The sequence below is a fragment of the Protopterus annectens genome, chromosome 4.part0, assembly GCF_019279795.1.
Source record: "Protopterus annectens isolate FY-2018-M chromosome 4.part0, PAN1.0, whole genome shotgun sequence".
Classification (NCBI taxonomy): domain Eukaryota; kingdom Metazoa; phylum Chordata; order Ceratodontiformes; family Protopteridae; genus Protopterus; species Protopterus annectens.
Window position 1 is genome coordinate 1,584,360,867 of NC_056733.1, and position 17,927 is coordinate 1,584,378,793.

The 17,927-nt window shown below is 45.4% G+C and overlaps 1 protein-coding gene across 1 annotated transcript in view; it reads left to right on the forward strand.

Moving 5' to 3' along the window:
* CLINT1 (clathrin interactor 1) overlaps positions 1 to 17,655 on the forward strand; it is a 1,421,335-nt gene extending 1,403,680 nt beyond the window's left edge. The window contains exon 11 of the mRNA XM_044069360.1: positions 15,844 to 17,655. Within this exon, the coding sequence (XP_043925295.1) occupies positions 15,844 to 16,181 (338 nt within the window). The 3' untranslated portion in view covers positions 16,182 to 17,655. The remainder of the gene's footprint in view (positions 1 to 15,843) is intronic.
* The last annotated feature ends 272 nt before the right edge of the window (positions 17,656 to 17,927 follow it).

Consider the following 17,927-nt stretch of genomic DNA (forward strand, 5'->3'; position numbering starts at 1 on the left):
ATCTTAAATTTTTCTTGTTATCCTCCTGTCACTAATTTCTCCCATTTTACACTTTTTTAGTGTAATCTTCTTACCATTGCTGGTATTTTCTTCTCCTTTTGTACTTTTGCTAGTTGTTAGGTAAAAAATACCTCTTTCTACTAGTTTTCTTATACTATTTCAAAATAGGTCATTCTGGCTTTAAAACGTGCCAGAAATGTGGGCACAATTTCCCTCTTTCTGATGCACACACTTTATGCGTTTACTGTTTGGGCTCAGACCATTTAAAGGTGGCTTGTTTCATCTGCAAGGCTTTCAACCCACAAGCAATTGTAGGTAGAAAAAATAAGTTAATCCTGAAAGGTTTGTTGCCTTCTTTTTCAGAGGCTGTTTCTGGGACTCAGCTCCCCAAACCTAAGCTTAAGGAGCCTTCGACTAAGCCTTAAGCCTTCAAGGTCTTCTGGATCCTCAACTCCCTCATTGGATCCTACCACAAAACCACCATGAAAAAAGCACAAATCAAATCTGAAGATTGCTCCAGTTCACCTGGTGTCTGAGTCAAAAACTGCTTCCTCTGATCCTAGCTCTTCGTATCTGAAGCATTTACCTAGGACCAGGTATTCCCCGTCTAGAGTATATTGCCAATATCTTGAGTCCCATTGGCACTCTAGGTCCCCATCAGTAACATCTTCTTGTTCTTCAAGAAGTCTGACCAAGGCTGATATGGACAGAATGATGAGGAAATTACTTTTGGCTCAGATACAGATAAGAGTTCTCCTGGCTCCTTTGCTTCGGGTCAGGAAGCCCTAGTTTATACTACTCCACCAATCTTGGCTCCTTCTTTGATCTGACCCATTGTTTCGGTGACCTTGGATCTGAGTCTGCTGGAATCATCTGGATCAGATCCAAAGGTGGTAGTATCTGCGGCTCCAAGGCTGCCTGTAGGTGCACTAGCTCTGAAAGTTTCAGAGCCGGATGACTATCGGAACCCAAGCATCCCTGTCGATTCCTAGGTGTTAAAGTCAGCTCTGAAGTTTTCAGAGCTGTCTCTTTCCCCTCTGAGCCTCTGCATTGGACAGCTCGGCTCCAACCTCCACTTCAGGAATGCCTTCAGGGCAGGGGAGCCATTGGAGCAAAAGTGTGGCTTCTCGGCTCCATTGTCTTCCTTCTCCCTGGAGCATTCTGCCTTTGAGGTGGTAGAGTGTGCTCTGTGCTTCCACAGGACAGACCGTTCTTACCCCGCTCAGATCTTCCGTCTGGACCTGATGTCTGTGTGCCTTGAGCCCCATCATTCTACACCACAGAGACAGCCAGTGCAAAGTCTCCCAAGTTACCCAGCAGAGTGCTACTCTCTCTTCCAACACTTCTTCAGAGCACCCCACTGAAGAAGTCCCTAGGAGGTGGAAATGCAAGAGGAGGCACTTGGACTCCCCTCAGAAGTCCATCTTCAAAGATAGTAAATTTGATGAAAGGAAAGGGTCCCCAAGATCACCACCCAAAGACAACTTATTCAGAGACATCCTTGAGATTCTTAAGCAGAGGGTTGGTTGGTCTACCAATAACCCTTCACCAGAGGAACTGGTATTCCTGGAGGCCTTTGGGTCTGGCCCGCCTACCTCCTTGGTAACTCTGCCTGCCAATGAGCTCATTGATTTGATCTTTAGGCTAGCATGAAAGGGCCAGACGCAGCTGAGCCAATCCCAAAAGACCGAATCAGATTCTGGCATCACCTGTAGGAAGTGAGCTTTAGAGCAAGTGAGTGCTTGTAGATACTGTGGTTGTGGTGGTGGCTACCAAGAAAGAATTTGTGGAGCAGAGTTCCTCTGTCCATCCCCCTTTGGACAGATTTGGTAAGCGTGTGTATGCTTCAGCAACGTTTGCCCTTAGATCACTGAACTACTTGGTACACTTTACAAGACTACAAAGGGACTTGATAAAAGAACTGTCAAAATCCCTTTCTGGGACCACTAGAGTCAGACTTCTGTAGTCTCACAGCAACCCTGCAATCCATTTCTAATCGTCCATGAGGCTTATTTCTCATGCAGCTGAATGTACCTCAAGGGTGGTGGGTTTAGACATTTCCATTAGGAAGCATGCCTGGATGCTCTTGTGTGATTTTGCGGAGCCCTTCAAGTCCTCGTTTGTCAGTGCACTTTTTAAAGGTAGATCTGAAGTAGGATATTCATTTGTCTGCAACCTGTGGGTTATGGATCCGATATCGGATCCGAACCGGCATAGTTTCCAGCTATGGATCCAAGCTCTCAGCTCCTCCCCTCACCCATAATGCCCTGCTCTACCCTCATGACCTCAGATCTTGTTTGCCGCGCTGGTAACTGGATGTGGTTTCTATAGCTCTCAGCTAAGTGGAATTTTCTTGTACTAAAATAGAATATTTTTGCTTTCTTTAAACTTTTTTGTGTGAAAGTTGTAGGTTTCCTATTTTTATTGACTGTTTTTAGTTTAATTTTATTTACAGTAGTATATTTTATTCCCTCCCCTCGCTGGTACGTAGAGTGTGTGTGAGGCCTGTGTGCTTTTTATAGTTTATTGTTTTTAAGTTACTTTTGTAACTTTTGGGTAAATTTTGACTATGGCTGACCAGCCTAAGTCATTTTTCTCTAAATGCTCCGAGTGTGGCCATAAGCTCTCACCGGCTGATGGCCACACTCGGTGTGTTAAGTGTCTTGGGGTTGAACACCTCACATCTGGCTGTTCCATTTGTGCAGGGTTCAACCCCAGGGCACTGAGGGAGCGGAGGTCCAAGCTGGTCTTGGCGGGTCTTTTACCGCCGGACTCGGCTCCGACCCCCGCTCCTTCGGGGACTCCTGCGGCTGCAGCTGTTCCCCCGGTAGCACCCCCTCCTGCTCCTGGGACTCAAACTCCCGCTTCAGGACAGGAGAGGGATGCATCTAAAAAGGACCGGAGGGAGAAGCACCACAAGCGGCGGGCCGAGACCTCTGTTTCGGCCCCGCCAGCCAAGCGGGCTTCTCCCCCGGCTTCCTTGTTGGAGCGGTCTCCTCCTTCTCGGCTCCGGTCACCTGTGTGCTTCTCACCGGGTCCTGAGGAGGAGGAGACCCGATCTCCGGCGAGGCTATCGAGGAGGCATTCCAGGCCTACCTCGGTAGCCTCGTCGAGATCTACCCATAGCCTTTCGGATGCTGATCTGGACCGGATGATGCGAAGGTTCATCCAGGCCCAGATGCAGATGGGAGTGCTCTTGCCTCCCCCCCCTCCGGGGGGGAGCTCAACACCCTTTTTCAAGCCTATTGCTCCTTCTCCGACCCGCTTCCCGGGTTCGGAGCAGCTGGAGCCGAGCAGCGGAGCCGGGGGGAGGTCGGAGCCGATAGTACTGGGTACTTCGGATCCGACCATGCCCTCGAGTGCGTCGGACCCGATCTCTCGGAGCCTGGATCCGAGCTTCGGATCCGGGGGGATCAGTGCTCCTTCGGCGCCGTCTGTGTCGGAGCGCACTGTCCCTTCGGATCCGAGTGCCTGGCCGCCGGCTACGATCCACTCTTCGGATTCCGGGGGGAGTCGATTGTAGGATCCTTTGGTCGAGGTCGGCTCCTTCGGCTTTTGATGTAGTGGAGAGGGCTCTGTTGAGGGTTTCGGACCCCGGCACTTGCTTCGCCCGCGCTCCCTCTGCACTGGGCCAGGCTTCCACCATCCGGCCCCTGGGACAGCCCGTTTCTGTGCCCCAAGTTGCTCCTATGGAGCAAATTGCTGCTTGCGAGGACTCCTCTGACAGCCCCCCAGAGGAGGCTCCTCGCAAGCATACGTGCAAAAGGAGGCACATTGACTCCCCTGAGTCTCTCACTGAAGACACGGACTTGGAGGAAGGGGAAGGCTCCCCACGGTCACCCCCCGAGGATGTCTCCTTCGGAGACATCATGGAAATGCTCCGTATCAGGGGGGGGTGGTCTGCCCCCAAGTCTTCCTCGGACGAGTCCGTGTTCTTGGAGGCATTCGAAACGGGCCCGTCTACCTCTTGGGTGTCCCCCCCTGCCGACCCCCTGGTGGACCTTATTACCACCAGGGCGTGGAAGGAACCGGACACCGTGGAGCCAATTCCCAAAAGACCTGACAAAATCCTTAGCCCGCCTTCTGACAGGACCCATTGGAGTAAGGGGCCTCCTGTAGATGCCATGTTGATGGCGGCGGCCACAAAGAGGGAACTGGCTCAGGAGAGTCCTCAGTCCACCCACCGAGCAAGGAGTCTCGGATGATGGACCGCTTGGGGAAGCGGATGTTCAGTTCGGCGACCTTTTCGGTAAGGGCGCTGAACTATTTGGCACATGTTATTCGGATGCAGCGAGACCTTATTAAGGAGTACGCTGCATCCCCCCCTGAGTCCATTTCGGAGGAGGACAGAGCTCTGCACTCCACCAAAATGGCCACTCTTAGGTCAGTCACAAATACTTCTATGCGGCTACTCTCCCATGCTACGGAGGGCGCCGCTAGAGCTGCGGGAACAGGACTGGTCACTAGGCGTCAGGCCTGGCTCCGCCACTGCGATTTTTCTGAGCCCTTCAAGGCGTCGTTTGCGAACGCCCCCTTTGATGGTTCTGCTCTGTTTGGCAAGACCGTTCGCGAGACGTTGACCCAGAGCGAGAAGGACGGGAAGACGCTGTCTGCCGTCGGAATCCGCTTCTCTGCACCCCAGAGGCCCTATTCTAGGAACCAAAAGGGTCAGAAGAAGATGTGGTTCGAAGTCGCAGCAGTCCCAGCCTGCTCCGGACAACCAGTCCTTCCGTGGCAGAGGAGGACAGGGAGGACGCCGCCCTAGAGGCAGAGGGGCTCCCAGAAACTTCGGGTCCAGGAACCTTTCTCTGAACGGCCCGCAGCAGCCCTGAGGGCTGCCGGACTGCTCTACTCTGGAGGCAGCCGAGGGACGTTTTTCGGGGCACCTAGCGGCATGGGAGTCCATAACATCGGACCGCTGGGTTCTCCAAATCATATCCAGGGGATATCGCATTCCTTTCCTTCACCTTCCAAAGATGAAGTCCCTCCCAGTCGTACCACCCGGTCAAAGGGAGGCCGCTTTAGCAGAAATTGGCCATCTGCTAGACCAAAGAGCCATCCACCCCGTTCCCCCAGACCAGATCGGATCAGGGTTCTACTCCAGGTTCTTTTTAGTGCCAAAAAAGACGGGGGAACTAAGACCAATCCTAGACCTCTCTCTCCTGAATCTGGCAGTCCCCAAAGAAAAATTCCGAATGGTCACTCTACAATCTATTCTCCCCCTTCTGGGAGAATGCCACTGGATGTGCTCGATAGATCTCAAGGACGCGTACTACCACATCCTAATGGACAGGCGCTCCAGGAGGTTTCTCCGCTTCCGGCTGGGAGCCAGTCACTACCAGTTCCGGGTCCTTCCCTTTGGTCTCACCACAGCCCCAGGGTGTTTACCAAAGTACTAGCAGTGGTAGCGGCCCACCTGAGGCTTCAGGGGTGCAGGTCTTTCCCTACCTGGACGACTGGCTCCTTACCGCCCCAACAAGGCATCTACTTCTCTCGTGTGAGACTCCTTTCTCCATCTTGCTCCATTTCTGGGCATCACAATAAATACAAAAAAGTCCAACCTGGCACCCACTCAGCTCTTAGATTTCATAGGGGCCAGACTAGACACAAGGAGTTTACGAGCCTTCCTCACTGCGGACAGAGTTCTAAATCTGCAGCTCCAGGTGCGGGCCATTCTCCATTCATGTTCTGTTCCAGCGGAGTTGGTCCTGAGGGCTCTAGGGTCCATGGCTTCGTCGATAGCACTTCTTCCTCTTGCCAGGCTCAATATGCGCATTCTACAGTGGACGCTCTTAGTGCAGTGGTCATACCTTGCTCTCCCCATGTATCATCCCATAGCGATCAGCAAGGCTTGCAAGCGGTCCCTCTTGTGGTGGCTCCACTCCCCGGATCTCCACGAGGGTCGCCCATTTTGTGCTTCTCCCCCTCTCGCCACGGTGACCACGGACGCCTCCCGCCTCGGGTGGGGGGGGCACTTTGCGGGCCGGACTGTCCAAGGCACGTGGAACGATTCAGAGACCTTACTGCATATCAATGTTCTAGAGATGAGAGCAGTGCTCTTAGCGTTGCTAGCACTTCAGGACTTTCTTCCCTTGGGAACAATTGCGATTCAATCGGACAATATGTCTGTTGTCTGGTACATCAACAAGCAAGGGGGAACAAGGTCTTACCCTCTTTGTCGAGAGGCCATGAGAGTTTGGGAATGGGCAATCTCCACCAATCGCTTTCTCATAGCAACGCACATTCCGGTCGGTCCAACATCCTAGCGGACAAGCTCAGTCGCACCATTCTGACCCCTTACGAGTGGTCTCTCAATTGTCAAGTAGCGAACGCATATTCGCACGGTGGGGAACCCTTCATGCGATCTTTTGCCTCTCCCTCAAACACCAAGTGCGACAGTTTTTTCGCTCTGATACCTCCTCCCGGAGGTACCCCAAGAGACGCTCTGGTGCATGCTTGGCCACCCGGTCTTCTGTATGCCTATCCACCCTTGCCTCTGATGCTGCAAGTTCTTCAGAAAGCCTCTCGGGTGGGTTGCAGAATGATTCTCATTGCTCCTTTCTGGCCTCGACAGATCTGGTTCCCCTTCCTAAGGTCTCACTCGGTGAATCCTCCTTGGATTCTAGATCCTATTCCGGATCTGATATCCCATCCATCCTGCATTCCTCCTCCGAACCTGGACAGCCTGAAGCTGACCGCTTGGCTGCTCCAGTTCCACTCTTGATAAGGACTCCCGGTATCTCTTCACCGGTAAAGGCTATTTTGGTGGCGGCTCATAAACCATCCACTAGAAAGGTTTACGGAAGCAAATGGAAACGTTTCTCTGTGTGGGCGGAGCGGCAAGGCCTAGATCCCTTCACGGTTCCTCTCCCGTAGTGCTTGATTTTCTAACCTCTCTTTAATGATGGTGCCAGCAGTTCCACAGTCAAAGTTCAACTGGCGGCAATTTCTCACTATCACATTGGTCAAGAGTCTAATCCTCTTATGTCAGCCAAGTTGTGCAAAACTTTTCTTAAAGGTACTTTCCTTCTCAGGCCCCTATTAAGCAAGCAGTTCCTCCTTGCCACCTTTCTTTGGTCCTACAGGCCTTCACCGCTCCCCCTTTCGAGCCCGGCTACAGTGGACCTCAAATTCTTGTCTTACAAGACAGCCTTTTTGGTAGCCATTACATCAGCCAAGAGAGTTTCTGAACTTCAAGCTTTATCAGCTAAACCTCCTTACTTGGTTTTTATCCGGACCGTGTCTCCCTCAGGACCAACCCGTCCTTCCTTCCTAAAATCGCTTCTGAAGCAAACATCAATCAATCCATTAACCTCCCTGTTTTCTTCCCTAAGTATGAAAACAAAGGTGAATATAGGCTACACTCACTAGATGTTCACAGGCAACTAAGATTTTATCTCAACAGGACAGCTGGTCATAGGCAATCCGACCAGCTGTTTATTTCCTTTGCAAAATTCAATTTGGGCAAGCCAATTTCCAAAGTTTCTCTGTCCCGCTGGATTTCACAGTGCATTTTATTGGCTTATCAAGCGTCAGGAAGGCCGCACCGGAGGGTGTTCATGCCCATTCAACCCGGTCAGTATCTACCTCAGCAGCCTTCAAGGCTAGGATTCCTCTGGATGATATTTGTGCAGCAGCTACATGGGCTTCATCTCATACATTTATTTCTCACTATAAGTTGGATCTTGCATCCAGAGGTAGAGCATCCTTTGGCTCAGCGGTGCTCGGAATATCCTTCCATGATGGCCGCCCAAGATTCAGGTAGCTGGGGACTCTGTCCCACAGGTTGCAGACAAATGAATATCCTACTTCAGATTTAGAAGTTATGTACTCACCATAACGTTCCATCTGAGTAGGTGTATTCATTTGTCTGCAACCATCCCGCCCTCCTATCCCCCTGGCCTTTCAGTTTCCTGCATATTACTTGTTACCCTTTTGAGGGTATTGTTGCTTTGGCAAACTCGATCTGAGGTCATGAGGGTAGAGCAGGGCATTATGGGTGAGGGGAGGAGCTGAGAGCTTGGATCCATAGCTGGAAACTATGCCGGTTCGGATCCGATATCGGATCCATAACCCACAGGTTGCAGACAAATGAATACACCTACTCAGATGGAACGTTATGGTGAGTACATAACTTCTAATTTGTTCCTAAAGTAAAGGGCACACTCTCCAGGTGTGAGCAAGATTGAAAGACCCTCTCTGCAGTGGAAATGTTTTTCGACCCCTCAAAGAACTTTCTGTAGGAATCAACAAAGTGGTTGAAAGACATGATTCAGAAAGTCCCATGGTCATTTCCAAGATCCACGTGGAAATAGTTTCCTGATGGGTGGGGGGGACTCAAATGGAAGACTCAGTCCACAGAACCAAGAGTCTAGAGATTCCTTCTCTGACGGACCCTACCAGTGCTCCTGAAAGGAGACTCGATTGTCCCCCTCTGCATGCAATCGGAGGTTGATTATCCCTGCACCAGAGAGCCTGGTTAGACATCAGAAAAGATATGTGGGTGCAGAAGATTATTTTCAGAGGTTATATAATTCCCTTTTCCCTTCCACTTCAATCTATAAGCACATTTCCTGATGTTCTATCCAGTCAGTGGAAAACAACAGCAATAGAAATAAAAAAGCTGCCAGAAAAAGAGTCATCCAAGAGGTCCCACCAGACCAGATAGAATCCAGAACTTACTCAAGATTCTTTTTAATGTCAAAGAAAACAGGGGACTGGAGGCCGATTCTGGATCTCAGCAACTTGAACAAATCAATTTGTCACGCAAAGTTTCAGATGGTCACGGTTCAGTCCATTCTGCCCTTCTTGTTCAAGGACGACTGGATGTACTCAGTAGACGTTCAGGATGCGTACTATCACATAAAAATGAATAGACAATTCAGAAGGTGACTACACTTCCAGCTGGGAGCCAGTCATTACCAGTTCAGAGCACTGCCCTTTGGCCTTACCACAACCCCCAGGGTGTTCACCAAATGCATGGCAGTGGTAGCAGCTCACTTCAGATAGCATTTGAGATTCTGAGTGCTTATTTACCTGGATGACTGGCTATTACTGCCCCGACCAAGCATCTACTAATAAGAGCACAAGATCAGGTACTCCAGACTTGCTCCCATCTTAGGATAACCATAAAATTACAGCAAATCTCAGTTAGAACCGCCTCAGATATTAGAATTCATCTGAGTAAATTTCAACACGATATCAGTGATAGCTTCTCTTCCTATCTCAAGCGTACAGTCAGATTCCGGGTCAGAAAAACAATTCGCAGTACCACAGTCTCAGCCAAATTTATTTTGCAAGCCGTGGGTTCACTGTTGGTGGCTATATTCCTAGATCATCTAGCAAGATTTTACATAAAAATTCTTTGATAGATGTTAGCAACACAATGGTCTTTTCTTTACCATCACATATCATCCCAAATAAGAATCACTCAGGCATACAAAAGATACCTTTGGTGGTGAATTTGATCAGATCAGGCTCAAGAAGGCCATTGTTTCATTCTCCCTCAGCCCAAGGCCATAGTGACCTTGGATGCATTCCATATTGGGGGGGTGCACTTCCTGGGGAAAACAGTCCAAGGCACTTGGTCCCCCGAAGAGACCAACATGCATATCAGTGTCCTGTAAATAAGAGCAGTTCTCTTAGTGTTGCTCCCTTTCTGGACAGTTACAATTCAGACAGACAATAGGTCAGTAGTACACCGACAAATAAGGAGGAACCACGTCTTACCCATAGTGTCGAGAAGACCTCAGAGTGTGGCAATGGGCAGTCTCATCCAACCATTTTCTGATAGCAACACACATTCTGGGGAAGTCTATCGTGATAGCAGACAAATTGAACAGGTCCATTCTACTACCTCACGAGAGTGGTCTCTCAACATGAAGGTGGCGGAAATGACTTTTCGATAGTTGGGCTGGCCTTGCTGCGATATCTTTGCATCTCCCCTGAACAACAAGTGCAGCAGCTTCTTTGTCCTAATCTCTCCACTGGGGGAATCACCGAGAGACGCTCTACTACACGATTGGCCCCTGGTCTCCTCTATGCATATCCCCCAACTCCCTTGATCCCCAAATTTCTTCAGAAAGCTTTCCAGTTGAAGTACAAAGTCATCCTCATTGCACCTTCCTGGCCTCTACAAATTTGGTTTTCCTTTCTTTGGCCTCATCTAATTTACCCACCTTGGATTCTGGATCCAATTCCAGACCTCCTATCTCACCCAGCAGGCATGACTCACCTGGATATCTCAAACCTAAAGCTGACAGCATGGTTTCTCCATCTCCTTTAATAGCCAGACAACCTATGCTGTCATCCCCTGTCTGTCATATGCATTCATCTTCCCATAAAGCTTCCACAAGAAAACTTTACAGAAGTAAATAGAAGAGGTTTGTTTTTTTGGGCGCTTCAGAAACATATTGACCCCTTTTCAGCCCCTGTACAAAGTATCCTTGAATTTTTGGCAATAATTTTTAAAGGAGCTAGCTCCTCCACCATTCTAGTTCAATTAGCAGCCATCTCTAATTTTAGCTTTGGATGCGAGAACTCCACCCTGGCTTCATCTAAACTTTAAGGCCTTCTTGAGAGGTACCCTTCTTTGAGACCTCCTTATAAAGCTCTAACTCCTCCAAGGGACTTAAACTTGGTACTGCAGGCCTTGATTCTTTCCCCTTTGAACCAGCAGCAAAATGCGATCTTCAGCTTCTGACCTGGAAGACTCTTTCTGGTGGATATCACTTCTGCCAGAAGGATTTCAGAACTTCAAGCATTGTCTTCTAATCCTCGATACTTGTTTTTTTATAGGGATGGAGTAATATTATGAACCAATTTTTCTTTCCTTCCTAAGGTGTTGTTATAGTCTAACATCAACCAGTCCATTAATAAGCCAGTTTTCTGTTCTAAATTTGCAAACAAAGGTGAATCTATGTTGCACTTACTGGATGTTTGCAGACAATTATGTTTTTATTTGCATAGAACAAAAGAAATCCTTTACAGATTCTAAATTGGGTAAATTAGTTGCAAAGGTAACTTTAGCCAGATAGCTGATGGATTGTATATCGTTTTTCTACAGTAAGTTGGATCTGTCTGTACCAAAACCATTAACAGCCCATTCAGCTACTTCTTCAGTGTTTCTGTCTAGGGCTTCCATGGATGACATATGTGCGGCTACCGTTTGGGCTAGTCCTCATACCTTTATTATTTTACAAACTGGATCTGGTCTGAAGGGGAAGAGCACCCTTTGACTCAACTGTGCTCAGGAATATCCTTCCTTAGGGTGCACCTGGGATTTTAGGTAGCTGAGGGACTCTGTCCCAACTATTGAGGAATGAATGAAAATTGACATCTGATAAAGAAGTTATGTACTCACCGTAATGTTCCTCAATTCCCCTCCCACCAACCCCCAACCTTTTTCACAATTGATTTCTGGAAGAACGAGAACTTATAAGAACACCACTGTTCCTTATGTTGAGCTCCAGGTAATGGATTATTCCATCAGGAATGTTATGATGATAATTCTTACATTATGTCAACCAGCAAACAAGATATGAGGTATGTTAGGGCTTGGTGCATTATGAGTAAGGGAGGAGCTTTTTTAATGGCCACAAGCTAAAATAAGATCCAAATCAAACCGTTTAGGAAGAATGAAAATGGACAACACAGATGGAACTTTATGGTGAATCTATATCTGCCAGGAGAAAGCGATAGTCTGACAGACCACCTGAGCTGGTTAGTGTTAGACCTTCACAAATGAATGCTGAGCAAGGATACTTTCACAAGATTTACACAGATATGTGGTGTGCCAGAAGTAGACCTTTTTGCATCCAAAGAAAATAGGCAAATGATTAAGTATTACACAAGAGCCAAAGACATCAAAGCCTGGAAGAATGGATGCCTTCTTTTTCCCATGGACAGAACTGTTTCTATATGCCTTCCCTCCCATACCTCTTATCCCCAGGTTACTAATGAAAATCTGGGAGGAAAAGCCAAAGGTGATCCTTACTACATCTTTGTGGCCAGGGCAGCGTCTGTTCCCCCTGCTACATAGCATGAGCAGACAGGAGCCATAGCTGCTCCCACAGAAGGTGGACCTGTTTAACGTAGAGCATGGGAGCCACTGTACACCCCAGCTTGAACAATTTGAAGCTAATTTCATGGATAATTTGATCCTTCTCCCTTGGCAACACTTAGCACATCCTAGCTATTCTGAAACAGGCCAGAAAGCTCTGTATGAAAAAGTCATATTTGTCAAAGTGGTAGAGACAGACTTGTAGCCAGATAAGGTAACAAAGCCTATCTTAAATCTTGATTTTCTTTTTGTTGATTGAAAAAGGAAGAACTGAGGAATCTGTAAGGTGTTCCATGGTGAAGCTGAAAATGTAGCCTGAAACCCAGGGAAAACTGACAGCAATAGTTGGTAAAACAAATAAGTAAAAAGTAGTCCACCCCCCCCCCCCCAAAAAAAAAAAAAAAAAAAAAAACGGCAAAAAGCACTTAAAATACTTACCCAAGCCCATAAAAGTACTTTAGCACAAGTTTAAATTAGAAAAGCAGTGAAAAACAATGCAAAATATACTAGTGCTCTTTGGTGGCTGGAAAGCTCTGAAGTGCTTGGAGCCCCAACTGTTGGTTTTCTTCAGCTCTGCTCAGTCTGTTAACTGTTTGAGAGCATAGAATGTACCCTTACGTTTTTCAAGCTGGTTGTTTTATCTTATGCAAGATATAACCCATATAGGTAAGACTGCTGCAGCAGTGATCATTCGAACAGCTACTGTTGTGGTGAGTTTACTTACACAACTGTACTTTCCTAAATCAAAGTTTATTTTTGACTTTTTTGCTTGCATGCCTGTGATTCTAAAGTGGCCTGCTATGCTATTGTTAATAGTGTGTGGAGGAATCCATTCACTCAAGTCCTCCAAAGCATTCTATTTCTCCAGCTTAGTTAGTGGCTTTATGACTGAAATTTAAATGCCTTTCCCAAACAAAGTCTAAAGTGGTTTCAGATTTTTCTTAGAAACAAAGTCTAAAGTGATTTCAGATTTTTCTTAGAAACAAAGTCTAAAGTGGTTTCAGATCTTTCTCAAAACCTATCCCATCTCCTTGTTTTTGTTTTCTAAACAAGAACAAAGGGGAGATTATTTTAAATAGCTAAAGTTGCAATCAGATAATTATCTGTTATTATATGGAGTGAGCAAAGCCCCTTATTCCTATCAATCGTATCCTTCATAAAGGGAAAACCTGGTCATCTATTTATGAAGTAGAACATTTCCAAAATGCCTAACTGCATTTCATTGATAAGACACAGGAACAACCTTGCTTGCTGCATGGCAGAGGGATAGAGCCTTGACTACAACCGGGGTTAAGTTAGTGATCCTGGCACTGTAGGAGCCAAATGGCACATTTGAAGAGCTAAAGAGCTATGGCCACCCACTTCTCCCAGGGAAGGTGGGGTGGGATGGAGTTCTCATCTATAAGGCACGTATTACATTGCAGTTTCCCTAGTGGAGACTAGAGAAGCCTACATGCAGTACCCGTATGAGAGTGTGAGAAGTTTGTTGGCTTCTTTCACTTATGTGACGCTGTGAGCAACTCCCCATTGCACATTCCCCCTTATCTGTGTATAGGTTCATAGGGAGGTACAAGGCTATTGGCCCTAGGGCCTATATAAGCCTAGCCAGGAAGGTACCCTGGCCTTTGCCACCCAAGAAAATTATTTTCCAGTGCCACTGTCGAGCAGAGCCACAGAAGTGATCCCCTGGGTGAATTTCCTATTTCCCATCCAATCATCAAGATTTTTCTTGAAGAGTGCTAATGAGGAGCATTGTTTGATATAGATAGGTAGTTTGTTCCAGGTTATGGGAAATGTCTGGGGCAGGAATCTCTCCCTCCAGCAGTGGTGACAAGGTTTAGGTCCCTAGAGCCTGTAGCTCGGGGGGGATTGAGATTTCTTTAAGTGGAGCATGTCCAACAGCTCTGGGTTTGAGACAGCTTTGTATGTTAGGCAGAGATTGCCTCTGAGTAGGCGGTATGCGATGGAGTAAAGCTGGAGATTTTTGAAACTGTCTGCATAAGGCATCTGTTTGAGGCCGCTAATCCTCTTTGTGAGGTATTTCTGCGGTCTTTCCAGTTGTTGTAGATGTCTTGTGAGGTACATACCAAAAGGGGCATAGTACTCTATAATGGGACTAATGAGCGATGAGTAGAGGGGAACAGTGACCTCTTTTTTCCTGGATAAGAATCCTTTTGTGATGAGGTGTGCCATGTAGAAGGATTTTCTGTCTACTGTGGCGATGTGATTATCAAAGGAGAGACTACTGTCCACCTGTGTCCCAATGTCTCTTATCACACTTTCGGTGTTAGGTTTTCTACCGCCTATGTGGTAGTTCATGGGTACAGAGTTTCTACCAAAGGAGATAACAATGCACTTTTTGGCATTTAGCTTGAGGCCATGGCTTTGACACCAGGCATCTGTCTCAGTGAGGCCCATTTGTAGGATGTCCACATCGTTAAGAGTTTCTATTATTGCTCCTAGTTTGCAGTCATCTGCAAACTTCATTAGCCAAAGACCTTCTGTGTTAGCCTGTACTTCAGAGAAGTAGATACCAAACAGGAGAGGACCCAGGACTGAACCCTGTGGTGCTCCACCTGTCACTGGTCTGAAGTCGGATTTGGAGTCTGCTACTTTCACAGTGTGGGTTCTGTCAGTGAGCCAGTTGGCAACAGATCTTGTGACATAGGGATTTATACCTAGTTTAGTGAGTTTATCTGTAATTCCAGAGTGGGGTGATGGTGTTGAAAGCCTTGTCATGATCTAGATAGGCAGTGTGAACCACCTTACCCTCGTCTACAGCTTTGGTGACTGCTTCAAAGAAATCTATCAGGTTTAGGAGACATGATTCTGCCTTTTACAAACCTAAACTGGGTGGGGTCCAGAGTTTGGAGATTACCAATGTCTTTGTTTATAAGTTCCATGATGATTCGTTCCATGGCCTTGCAGACCAGGCTTGTATAATTGGAATATGTAGGGAGTTGGGACCAAAAATGAAACTAAAACAAATTTTTATTAACCTTTTGAATGGTGCTACCAAGGCTTCTTTTGCATTGAGCGCAGCTACCACAGCAAACATATTCACAAATGTTTGTGCTCAAAAGGATTTATGAGGCTGCCACTTTGGCAAACATATTCTCATTCATTAAGCACTCAGATGTGGAGCCTAGAGGCAAAGTAGTTTTTTTTCCTGCTGTGCAGGGCGTGATTTTAGCTCATCCACCCACAAGGTAGGAGTTTAAGGATACAATGCTTGGTGCTCCTTTCGTGTGCGAGTTGTAGAGCAGTGATCCTTGTGAAGTGCATAATGTGGCTAGGTAAGCACTCAAGAGTGGCAGTAGGTTGCTTTTGAATAATATGATCATTATACAGGACAAGTTCCTTTGCCACTATTATTTGCCTTACAAATCTGATGATTTGATGATTTTGTACGTAGTTGCTTCTTTATTCTAACAGACTTCAGGATCATCTGTTTTGATGTGTTGATGAACAGATTAGTAGCTTAGGTTTTTGTATTACTGGTTTTCTTGAGAACATTCATTGATAAAGTACTGTTGACCATTCTCCTTTCTTGGCTGCAGGAAACAACTGAGTTAGAGCATGTGACGTAATTTCTTTTTTAGCTAGGTTCCCCATAATGGCTGTGATTTGAGGTTGCAGCATGGACACCTTAAGGTTGCTTAACTACCAAAAACATCAGGCCAGGTGTTGTCTACCTTAAGATAATTTCCATTCCACAATTTTCATTCATGCAAGTCTGACCATATTATATATAGTAATTTGTATGTTTTTCTCCTTCATAGGTTTGCAACAAACTACGACGAACATGATGTCACAGAATTTTGCAAACATGAATATTGCCTCACAACCAAATATTATGCCTGTTCGACCTCAGATGAACATGATAGGAACAAATTTGCCTGGTGGTATGCCTGTGATGACAAGTCCTGTTGGTATCAGCCCTATGGGCCCCAGTCCTATGATGAATCCAGGAATGATGGGATTAAATATGAGTATGGGAATGCCAGCTGCTGGAATGAACATGACAGTGGGACTAGGGATGCCAGCTATGGCTGTGAGTCCTGGAATGGCACATGCCAAGCAAGATGCCTTTGCAAACTTTGCCAGCTTCAGCAAGTGAAAATTGTGGTTAATCTGCATCATAAATGAAGGATTACTGAGCTGCACAAATAATATATGAGGAGAAATAATCAATGGTAGTGCTTCATCTTTTATAGATTGATTTACAGGCAAAACTGAAACAAGAATTTGTAAAGGGTCAGTCAGTATCTTGCACTTGAAAGAGAATGTTTTTGTGAAAGAATAATCTTTCATATCAAAAATTACTGAAATAAATTTTTGTACTTGCTTCATGTTTCCAAAAAAGACATGCAGGGGTTGTGGTAATATTGGACTGTGGACAGAGATAAGTCCATATTGCCCCACCCCCACACTAGTAGTCTTTCTGTCTTGCGCGTGCACCCTCACACACACATTTTCCCCTTCATTTTTTAATACATTATATATAGCTATTTATGTGTGTGTGTGTGTGTATGTGTGTGTATATATATATATATATATATATATATATATATATATATATATATATATATGCACACGCATTTCCCTTCACTGTTTTTTAGCACAGTTTACTGCATTTCATTAACTTCTTGATACTATCAATACATTCATAAGCCTTTAGACAATGTTGTGACTATAAATATTTTTGCTCTGGAGTAACAGACAAAATTGCACACATATGTGTGATTACAATTTGTTTACAGGTAGCAGCACATTTTACTAGTACTTGGAATGATTGTGTTTTCAAGTAGTCCAGTTCAGGTTCTTAAAAATTTTTCCATTTTAGATTTTTAAAAAAGTGGTGATGCAGCATCTTTCCTCCCACCACTTCAGCTGTAATCACCTTTACGTACAATGATTACTAAAGAAAAGATGATTTAATTAGTTGAACTTGCTTGTTTTTGACTTTGGCTTTACTGATGAAAGACCTGAGCTTTGGCCCTAATGACTTGTGTGCCATCCGTCCAGAAATGTTCTATTCTTGTAATCAGTTGGTTATAATTTAGAAGCACTCAAAAAGCAAATATTTTTTTCATATTACTTCAATGACCAAAATGAACTTTAATGTAAAAAAAATTAAACCAGTGGTTGTATTAAGAGCTCTGGTAAACGATCAACATTGTCTTCTACTTTTTATACCAAATCTGCTCATTTTCTATGTACATATGTAACTTTGGGCTTGGCTAGCTGTCATGGAAACTTGCAAAAAATCTCTTTGGAGATGTGGATGACCTCTTAAGTTTCCAGATGACAATATTTTATTAGTTCCTTATAAATAAAATCTAAACAAATTTATTACTTTTCTGTGACAGACCATTAAAGAGGCTTGATCTAAATTTTCAGTCATGATACCAGAGCTCTGTTAAGAAGCCATGGTTGTGGGCTGGGAATACTACTAAAGAGTAAACACTATATTATAGTTATTAAATAATTGCCTCCCCTTCTTATGATGGATTTTTTTATTAAATCTATAATCGTTTGATTGTGTTCTTAATTATCTGTTATACATAACATTAAAATGTTTAATAAGCTCAGTAATGTATTCCTGAATTTATTCAGCTTCAGTTGTAATGGGGCACTATACAATTATTTGCGATCTTGTGGAAGCAAGTTTTGTAAATAATTTAATAGGACTTAATGTGATTTCCCTTCCTTTTCCTGAACTTGATGCTAAGAATTAAAAATAAGACAGGACTTGTGTTATGATCTACTCCACTTAGCATTTGCTCTGTCTCTAACATTTTTAAGTAGTCATAAATTCAGGTAGTTCACGTTAAAGGTAATGAAAATTGATTAATTTGTTGAG